This window comes from Spea bombifrons, chromosome 4 (assembly GCF_027358695.1).
Source record: "Spea bombifrons isolate aSpeBom1 chromosome 4, aSpeBom1.2.pri, whole genome shotgun sequence".
Classification (NCBI taxonomy): Eukaryota; Metazoa; Chordata; class Amphibia; order Anura; family Pelobatidae; genus Spea; species Spea bombifrons.
In genome coordinates, this window is record NC_071090.1 from 101,945,119 (window position 1) to 101,956,146 (window position 11,028).

Genomic DNA, 11,028 nt, shown 5'->3' on the forward strand with positions numbered 1-11,028 from the left:
TGGTTAATACGCAGCCGCCTGGAAACTAGAAGTGTTTCGCGCCACGAGAACGGCGCCTCCCCATCGAGATCCAGTTTTTAATAGCACATCGAGAAACTGAATCCTAATTTAAGGAGGTAATATATTTCAAACCATCTGTGTGATCTACTGGAACTGTGTCAGGAGTCCAAAATAGCCATTAATACCAATTAAGTGAATTAATAATTCAGCCCAGTTGGCAGATCCGCGTATACTTCACTGGCATCTACTTTCATCCTGACTCGAATATCAAAGATTCCCTTTCCTCCTCAACCCACCTCCATACAGGTTACATCAAGTAAGCTTCACCGGCACCTACCTCCATTGCCTCCTAATATCAGGGTACCATCACCCCCTTATTGCATCATATCCACCGAGACAGAGCCTGGCAAGCTCCATACATCATATGGCCATCAAAAGTTTTAAATGGTTATGTACTGATTATAAAAGAGAATATAAGATGACCACCCTAAGGGACGACAAACACAAAACCTTTTATTTTTAATAAAAAGATGTTATATTAAATATCCCCATTTAATTTCCTTCTCGCCAACATTTTATTCTTATCCGCTTCTCATTTATCCCGGCGCTCTTGTGTCTTAAAGGCACCTTCTAATGGGGTCTGTGGAGACTGCCGAGATCTCCCCTGTAACTGGCCCATCGAGCAGCAGGACACCAAGGGGCAGTCTGCTTACCCAAGAGGGCGATCTGCCCCCGGGATTTGGGCAACTGCCGTCGTAGATCGCTATGCATAGCTGCGAACTCTCCTGGGTTTTGCCCGGAGGCTGTGTAGACCCTGGGTCGCGGGAGTTGCCCCCACTCTCCCTCCAAAAATAGTGTGTGTTCCGTGACATCAGTGGGACCGCCCACAATGTTGGTGGGACTGCCCACAATGTTGGTGGGACTGCCCATTGACATCAGCGGAACCTCCTACCCGCGTACTGCAAGGAAGGTAGGTGGAACCAGAGAGTGCCCAGGTATGAAGATATGTCAATACCAAAGAGTTCTTGTGGAGCAGAGACAAGACTTCCAGGAAGTGGATTGTTTGTTAGTAGTTACGGATCAGTGGAGGTGTTCTGTGGCTCTCCAAAGCGTAGATATCGGGATCAGGGTTTACAAATGGTGGTTTCTTGCTCCCTCTGCTTAACCCTTTAGTGTAGCGTGCATTTCTAACCCCCCTGCGGCTCACACGGTGAAAGCAGAGTCCTCCACATACGTGTCCGGTACAGGTTTCACTGAAAGCATCTCTCGCAAGCCGAGGCGGTGATTACGATGAATGCGTCCATGCATTTGCAAGGGGATGAAGAAATGTTAGTCTAAAGGGTGTGTTCCTTTAAGTTGTTTTCTTGAAAGTCACCTCCCAGCCTGAGAAATGCACGCCGGAGAAACTTGGGACTGCCAGGCCGCCATATGCAATAATGAGGTCGGAATAGTGAAACTGCAGCTCTTTCTGCAAATTCTAGCTTTAGTGAATAAACCACAATGATGGTTCTGTGTATCTGCTGTCAGTTCCATCTTTACTCCCAGCAAAATAAAAAAAATAAAAAACCAAGATGAACAAAGGCCTATTGATTTGCTCTTTCCATGGTTCCATTTGAAGAAGAGACCTCTGAGGTCCCAACAACCTATCACACCATAACATCTTTCCATGTAGCATCATATCCTTTTTCTTTATATAAAATATTTTCTTTTTTTGTATACCATCTGCCTTGACCCGGTAAACCATTTACTTCCATGGATGCCTGTATCATGCTATGGCTTATTTATGCTCTTTGGCTACTATTATCCAGCGGCTGGAAGCCACTAGGATGCACTTCGTTTTAGGTGCAGTTCTGCTGGTGCCCCATAGATGGCAGTATGCGCATCTCCTCTTCCTTGGGTCTTTTCTTTACCGCTCTCCACTCATTGACCCAGAAGATTCTATATAAGGAGCAGTTTTAAGCGTCTTCTGAACAGAGCGCAGTGGGAGCGCCACGTGTGCAAAGGTGAGGGGGCGGGGTTGTGGCTAATACGACGTCAGTATCTCAGTACAGAGCTGTATACGTCACAGATTAGAGCGAATGATTTTTATTAGCGTTCATTGATTGAATTTGCAGTCGCGTATAAATCATTCTCAGCAGATCTGGCAGCCTTAAAGCAATCCCCGGATCTCTATACTTAGTAGCACATTAACCTGAAGGTGTGTTGTTATCCGGCAGCGGACGGGTTAATAGTGGGTTAATAGTCATTTGATGTGCCAGGCTGTGAACGTCATGCCTGTTCTATAGCAGGAGATGGAGGAACGCTTGGACCTCATAGCATCGCTTGCCTTTATCTCATCTGATGATCTGATAATAAACATTAATCCCCTACCGGCTGCTGTCACTGTGATGTAATCATCCTGGCCGGGGCACCTAAACACATACGTGTCCTGATGAGCAGGACCTTTCTGGTACTCGGAGAGTTAATCTGTATCTTGACTTTAGAAGAGTATTTGTAGACTATATCTATGATTTATTTATTTATATATATAAATATATACATAGTGTGTGTGTGTATATATATATGTGTGTAGAATTTATCAGTGTGCTTGTGTGTGTATATATATATATATATATATATATATATATATATATATACATACATACATCTATGTGTTTATATTTTTTTATATATATAGTGTGTATACATATGTTTGTAGAATTTTTATATATGTATTATATAGTGTATATATATGCATGTGTATTTATATTATATGAATGTGTGTTTCTTTATTCTAACATCCTGTATTGGCTTTGAGTGATGGGATTAGGTTTATAATTTTACCGGTTGTGGTGTGTAATTTGTGGTACTGAAGCGTACATACATGTACATGCCCAATAGTGTAGTGTTTGTTTTTCTTACGTACTAGTGACACGTGTGCTGTTTAGCGCACTCTTCCAAATTTGGTTGATAGTTAACTCTTGTAGTTCATAACTGCCATCTGCCTGTGTTTGCTTTTGCCAGTCCCTAGGTGTGGTTCTCTATCAGCTTCCTCCCTGCTGCTTTAACTCCTTATCCTTTTGTAATCCTGCGTTTCGCAGACTCTACGAGGTTTCTTTGTCTTTCTGTAAGTGCGCAGATTTCCCTTTGTGTTTTTAATGTTTTAGTGATCTGTTCTAGTGTGCATTTTGACTGTAGAGGATTTTTACGCTCACTGTGGCAGTGTCCCTGGAACACGTTCTTAAATCTCAAGTAGTGTCCTTAAAATCTGCATCTGCGGCCAATAACCTCATGCCCTAGCGTGTTAAAGGATTGCTCCTGAGTTCACCGTTAGATTGCAAGCTCTTCAGCACACGATCTTTGGTGTTCTTATTCTCTTGGTGGCAAAGCGTTTGGCAAATGTGTTTTTTTAATCACCGATTATAGAATTGTTTTTAAAATATTAAATGTTTGCTCTGCTAGGTTTGTTTTAAATGGAACGCCTTCCCCAGGGAATATTGTAATAGGACATCAGCATTTTCTTTGAAATAGGAGAGAAAAAATATATGGTGGCAAATAATACATTGTACAGCGCTGTGGAATATGATTTTTTTTTCTTTATAAAACAATAAATATGACATCATGGCGTCTACCTACTTGCTGTCTGCAGATTATTGACAGTTTGTTGAGATGAAGCGGAAGTGTGCCAAGATTAGCCCTTTATAATTAATTTTTTCACCCCGACATATAGCTCTATCTGAGAAATCTATTGTGTCACGATGTCCTGAATGCTTCTTCTTATACATTTTAGGTCCCGACGTGTGAACCAGGATGGACAAGCGGATCCTGGAAGGCTTTGCGTCGGAGTTCTGCCTAAGGCTTCTGCTGTTTGCCATATTCCTGTAAGATCAAACGTTTTAAAAAGACTGTTAATGGCTGTAAATGATTTACTACATTAAAGCTCTATAGGGTTGTTCTGTATATCTCAATGTACAATAATTTGCAGGCAAAGGGCAACAATTGCCCCGGGGCCCTATGGTTTCTACTTACGCCCGTGTGTAAGAATGACATCAAATTCCATTCATAGAATTCTAAACACTTGAATGCGTCTTCTAGCGATACATCATAGAAAGGGCTCGGTAAAGCCTTGCCTTAAGCCACATTCCCTCAAGCCACCTTCCCTTAAGGCCTGATTATTCTTCTGTCGAAACCTTCACTGAAGATTGTTGGATATTGATGGGATAAAATACACAAAAGTCATATTCTATCATGTATGTAAATGATGGGGTTATTTATTATCAGAGCCACACCCACAATACTAATATAAAGCCATACCCTATATTTTATCTGTGATCCTAAATTCTTTCAGATCACCAAAATATATAATTCACAGATATATTTATATTTATTATCTATAAAATATCTATACAACCCGTGCGGTGCAAAAGCTAAAAACAAAAAACATTAAAATATATCATAACATAAGATGTGGTGTATTATTAATAGGTTATCGGTATAAATCACTGGCTTAATGATGGAACACGTTATCCAAGATTTCTACAACAGCACCAAATCCGTTAACCTTTTCCAATCCACTCGGCAACAACAAACGGCAGAATTAGGGTGGCAGCGAAATAAATCACGATCTCGTTGTCAGTCTGTTGTAATAGTACTAATAACAATTTAAAAGGCAAGTACTCCGATGTATCTGAAATTTAGCAACTACTACAGCTTACAGGTCAGATATTTAATAAATGGAAATGGTGTCAATCTTCAGAAGAATATTAAAATTACCGGTAAATACCGTACGCATCATTGCCAATTATTTGGGTTATAAGCTGAAGTCTTGTAAACCATCATAGGTAATAATGAAATATATTGTATGCCCCAAAAGGTTATCGCCTTCTTGTATATTGAAGAATGCATAATTGACCTCTATTGGAATTTACAAAAAAAAAAGCTATATTTACCACCTCTTGTTGCTGGTTGATATAATCCTGGTTCAGTGGAAAAATTATTTTCCATAGATTCCAATTAGCCGGGACACAAAATGAAATAATTACGAGTAAATGAAAAGTAGGAGAGAGAATGTAAAGATCACGTTTTGGACAAAGACCCCCTCTTTATCCAATCAGATTCTTTTATTTTACTAATTAGAACTTTAGTTAGGAGCAGAGTCTTGTATCGCCTTTTTGTAACAATATTTTATAATGAGAACGTTTGGGGGGGTAGTCCCTTTATCAAGACAAAAGCATTGTTCAGCGGATTTCCGCAGATTTGTTTCTATTATATAACATAGAGGCGCTCTTGTCTAAGGAATAATCTAACAAAACAATAGAACACACGTACTGTCCAGGAACGTATCAGTTTCTTATCTATTGGACATGAAATCAGTTTGATTGCCTTAACAAGAATTACGTAAACAGAATGGAATTTTCTTATCCTCTAAAAATAGCATTGCAATAGGATCCAGATTACATGCCAGACAAAATATATATATATATATCTATATACATCTATATATATCTATATCAGACAATATACCATGTAGTATTTTCCTATACAAAATATATAAAAGGAAAATCTAAGTATATCATACTAAAAATGACTAATGTGGTAAAGAAGAAATACAGCTTGGTTTAAATATAACACCAATTTATTAGAGCCGTTCTACATTTTAAATCCGGAAAAAGAAATTCATTCTCTAAGCTTTCTACGCTTTATCGATATATGGACAAAAGTATTGGGACACCTGGTCCAACATCTGTGTCTGACTTCACAAGCGCTCTGAATGAGCAGAAATTCCCACGGACAGTCTCCGAAATCTTATGGAAAGCCTTCGTAGAAGAGCGTAAGCTGTTATAACTGCGAGGAGGAGAGCAGCTACATATTAATGTCTCTGTATTTAGAATGTGATGTCATAAAATGTATCATAAAATTGGGTCGTATATGTTGTCAGGGGCATGCTTGCTTAGATCGCCTACTCTTTGTTGTCGACATTGAGGTAAAACAAGATCTTTGTGACAAGATACATAATTCTTTCCAAGGTACGTTTTTTACTTTTATCTTATGTCCGCAGGGTGACCGAAACGATGCACCCCTTCCACCGAGTGATCCAGCCGGAAGAGATGTGGCTTTATAGAAACCCGTACGTGGCATCTGATCGTGTGCCCACTAACAGCATGTTTGTAAGTTTCTAGATGTTGCTGTGCTAACGCAGTGCCGGGGATCCTGGCTTTGCATTATACCCCCTACCACCTAATTTAACACTTTCCTCCCTGACCTCCATTGTGACGCCAGTGTTGTGATCCGGGTCACCCTTCTACTGCCCATCCGTCTGTGGCTGTATTCTATGATGTCAGTCATACTTCAAGTATCCCTATTTACTTTTGGTACCCAAATCCCCCTGTTCTTTTTTTCATCCTCTGAAATCCCTGCTTTTGAATGGGAAAAAAAAGTAACTAAAATACAATGTTTTAATTATTTACTTGGTTATGTAAATAGTTATCAATATGTCTCAAAGCCCTGTTCCCCTATCCAAGCCTTTAAATACCCCCATGATACACGCTGGTCACCTATCGACATGATGCCAATCACACCCATTGAGACCCTACCTGTTACTGTGTGAAGAGTTTTGGACGGATATAAAGCCGTTCCTTTTGGGAATATACAACATAAAGAGCATTTGGATTAAATAAATAGCAGAGTCTGCGCATGCATTTGTGTTTGACCGGGTCACGTTGCACATATTGGTGATTTCCTCCTTCCTGCGCTCTACACGGCGCTGACTGTGTGGCCCCTGGACGTCCCCTCGCACCACATAGTGGGATGATGTGCGAAGTTGAGTGTGACCCTGCCTTTTCACCTTATGTGTATAGAGCGGTATATCACTGTGGCAAGTCCTCCTCTCCGACACCCTGTGGCATCCCTCACCTGCTTCTGTCCGTGTGTAGCAGGCCGTGGCGTCTGCCCCCTAATTGTGGCATTGTGAGTGTGTGGGGGACCCCGGCGGCGGTGCTCAGGCGTAACACACTGTATACACTCTAAAATAGATTTTTTGACCCTTGACTGTCACTCTCCTCACCAGTTGATCTCCTTCCTGTCCCCTGTTTCGGTGGTGGTTTTGGCACGTCTCTGCCGGCAAGCAGATTATACAGATACACGAGAAGCCAGCCTTGGTAATTCCCTTCTTCTGACCGTATACTTAAACCGTGTAATAGATGCCGTGGAGCTGAACCAGAAGCGCTACTTTTAAACCCACCGAGACTTGCGTAGATCCAAACAATGTATGGCCATTGGGTGTCTGTGTTCAGGATTTCTCTAGATTTATAGCTTACATGGGTGTTGTATAGAATATCTAGGATGCACGGTATGTATCTTCTCGATGTGCACTGACCTCTTGGTTGTATGCATTGGTCATTTGGATTTTAGGTACCTGGAGGATGAGCCGTATGGCACAATGAGAGTTGGGATTTCCATGTGGAGAATTATTATAGGTGGTGATGCTGTCTCCAACTGTTGTAAATGGCATCAGGATCAACATTGTATTTGACTAGTTATCAGCGGGGAAGTGGATCTATGAGTAATTGTCATGGGAATTGATTATTCTCATTTATGATTATACATTAATTCTTGTTTGTGTTTTTTTCCCCAACTACAGCTGCCACTCTCTCGCTTGCCTTGAATGGCATATTCACAAACACTGTAAAACTCATTGTGGGAAGGTAGGTCATTATATCCAATGCAAACCATTCCATTAGGCTTCTGGGTAAACCTACAATGCTGGTTTAAAGTCACCAACCCATAATGTTAATCCTCCAAGTAGCTTGGTGATTGTTAAAAACATGACTGTCGTCCTCTTCTCCCAGGGTCCCAGTGACTCCCATGATGCGAGGGGAGTAGGTCATTGTGGAACGGTGGAGGTCCCTCATCCTTGGCCGAAGTAGAGCTGGACTTACTGTACCCCCAAACATCTAATGAACTCGCCTCTTACTTTGTTCCAGGCCGCGACCAGACTTCTTGTTCCGATGTTTTCCAGATGGAAGGGAATCTCCAGGGCTACACTGCACTGGTGACCCAGAGCTTATCATCGAAGGCAGGAAGAGTTTTCCAAGTGGTCATTCCTCATGTGAGTGTCCGGCACGGTCATCATGTCTTGATAAAATGGAGGATGCGTTGGTATTGATGCGTGAACTTGATTCCACTGTAAACATTTTTTGCTCTTTCTAATGAAAACCCCCAGCCCACCTGTTTTATTATCTTTTATTTATATGGCGTCAACAATTTACACAGTGCTTCTTACAATACAAATATTCAAGGGGTCTGACAAGAGGAGAATTGACAGACTAAGACAAACCGATACATTAGGTGGAGAGAGCCCGGCTTGCAAGTTTACAATCTTGAGATCTTCCAATATCCCTTCCAACACTTATGATTCTGCCCCCACCAGAAATATCGGTGCTTGGTCTCCATGTACTGCGTTCTTATTTTCCTGTCTCCTCTCTCCCGTAGTTGCCTTTGCGGGATTGGGGTTCACAGCTCTGTACATTGCTGGGAAGCTTCATTGTTTTTCCTCTGCTGGCCGGGGACACTCGTGGAGACTCTGCAGCTTCTTGGCCCCTTTACTCTGCGCTATAGCCATCGCATTGTCCCGCACGTGCGACTATAAGCACCACTGGCAGGGTAAGGCAATTTGTGACCGGTCCCGGTACTGGGGAAACTGAATATTTGTTTTATTTGCATATATTGTATAACGTACAAAAAAGATTGATGGTCCTTTGCTACATTCAAATAAATAAAATTATATGATGCACTCCTGAAAACTGTGTATAACCAAAATGTGTGTCAAAAATATATACCGTATTGGCTCGAATATAGGCTGCACTTTTTTCCCCCACTTTAAGTCTTTAAAGTGGGGGTGCGGCCTATATTTGGGGTCTAGTGCCCGACGCCCAGGACATGCAGTCCTGGGCACCGGGCAGGCAGCGGGGTTACGATACAGATCCCCCGCAGCGGTGCAGGGGACCTGCATCCTACTCTCCGATACACTCAGACAGCCTCCCCTGCCAGCACGTCCCATGGGGGGGTGCCAGCACGGGAGATTGTCTAAGCGCATCGTGCGGACGGTCACCGGCTGCGGCGATGCGGGTAAATAGCCTCCGCTGCTGGCACGGTGTGCTTTAACAATCTCCCTTGCCGGGAATTCCCACAGGGGGGAGTCCCGGCAAGGGAGATTGTTAAAGCACATCGTGCAGATGTCCCGGCAGCAGAGGTTGTTTACCCGCATCAGCGCAGCCGGTGACCGTCCACACGATGAGTTTTACCTCTGCCCCAAGACTTACCAGAGCAGACTCCCGGGTGTCTTGCGGGGGACATCTACGCAATACGCGTATACAAGTTGTATACGCGTATTGCGTAGATGTCCCTCGCAAGGCCCCTCGGGAGTCTGCTCTGGTAAGTCGGGGGGGGCGCAGAGTGGCAGCATATCTCGGGGGGGGGGAACAGTGGCAGCATATCTCGGGGGGTGGGGGGACAGAGTGGCAGCATGTTTTTTGGTGCTTTTTTTAAAGAAAAAAACTTTTTCTTTAAAAAAGCACCAAACTATTAGGGTGCGGCCTATATCCGAGCCAATACGGTATGTCATTTAGGTGTTGGAGAGCTTGTATATATATATAACTTGACAAATTGTTAAATATTCATGTTTATTGTATGTTTTCTTTCAGATGTGGTGGTTGGTGGTTTTATCGGACTTTTATTTGCATACGTTTGCTACCGACAGTATTATCCCCCTCTAACGGACCGGGACTGTCATCTACCATACAGGACCAAAGGGAGAGTATCGGGGACCAAGGAGAGGAAACTGAGCACAGCTGGCTACAGCCTGGATGTATGATAATCCCGCAGGGGAGGAATAGGAACATCTGGAAACTGTGATATTTCTCTTCTAAAGACCTGCCGTCGCTTTTCTGCTTTGGAGAGCAGCTGAAGCAGCTGGTTTATTTGGGAGTGAAAGGTGTTAAATTGGCTTCCTCCTGGAGGTTTTTTAATCTGTTACCGTGCATTTTTGTTACTGAGCGGACTGTCTGCTCATTACCAGGAATGTGATAAACTTGATGGCATTCCTTGTGGAAGGGACCCCGATAAGTGTTTGGACTCCACATAATTCTGATGAGATTAATTTCACAATTAGAATTAATTTGCATTAAATAAATGTTTTAATCTCGAAGGATTTGAGTTTATGGCTATTTTGACAACGGGCTGGCTTTACATCTTATATAAGATGTGACTGCAGGTTATCAGGATGGTGCTTGGTGGCAGCAGCAGCTTCGTATTGTCAGACGCATTTTTTTTTTTCTTCTGATGTTTGGTGCAATTTGTGGCTTCCCCAAAGGGAAAGGTCCCTGAAACCTGGACGGTATTTCCACAATATTAGACATTTAAAAAAAGAAAATAAAATGGGAAAATGCCTGGTTTTGTCACCAATATTATCAGGAAAATGATTATGAAGAAAAATAGATGGTATGTTAGATAATAAAAATTAAATTGTCCACAAATTAGAGGCTTGTCTGGCAGCATAAATGGGAAACTGTTAATCAATTAAACTCCACTCAAGAACAGGGGAAAAATGTCTGCTGCAGTCCCTGTAATACACTACAGTTGTCACTACAGCTTCTCCAATCCACCTACAATAGTACATTTTCTGCACTAAAATAAACTTTTAATTAACTTGCAGTATTGTATATGAGTAATGAGCATCAATCTCAGCCTCTGCTAAGCTGCGCTGTCTCGCATTCTAACTCTCATCAGTCTAACTGCTGCTACTGACAAGCTAAAATGGCGTCGGCACACTAATCTAATGTCTAATGCTTGTCCCTGCCCCTTGTAAATGCTGCTTGGCCAGAGTGAAAAAGTGAGGGAAGAACTCCCACAGGTTGTTGGAGCCATCAATCACAGCCATAACAACCAATGAGACCACCCCTATTTTTTTTGGGGGGGGGGGGGCGCGACTTCTCCCTACCCGTCATTGATATGTACCCTCCTACACACCGCCCCTTCCACTTTACCTCATCG

The 11,028-nt window shown here is 42.4% G+C and overlaps 1 protein-coding gene across 1 annotated transcript; it reads left to right on the top strand.

Moving 5' to 3' along the window:
* Positions 1-1,928: 1,928 nt before the first annotated feature.
* Positions 1,929-10,183, top strand: PLPP5 (phospholipid phosphatase 5). Its single transcript, XM_053463078.1, has 8 exons — positions 1,929-2,003; positions 3,770-3,860; positions 6,038-6,146; positions 7,046-7,136; positions 7,619-7,682; positions 7,962-8,086; positions 8,470-8,640; positions 9,681-10,183. Exons 2-8 carry the CDS (start codon positions 3,790-3,792, stop codon positions 9,848-9,850), a joined length of 801 nt encoding a protein of 266 aa, XP_053319053.1. The 5' UTR covers positions 1,929-2,003; positions 3,770-3,789; the 3' UTR covers positions 9,851-10,183.
* Positions 10,184-11,028: the final 845 nt, after the last annotated feature.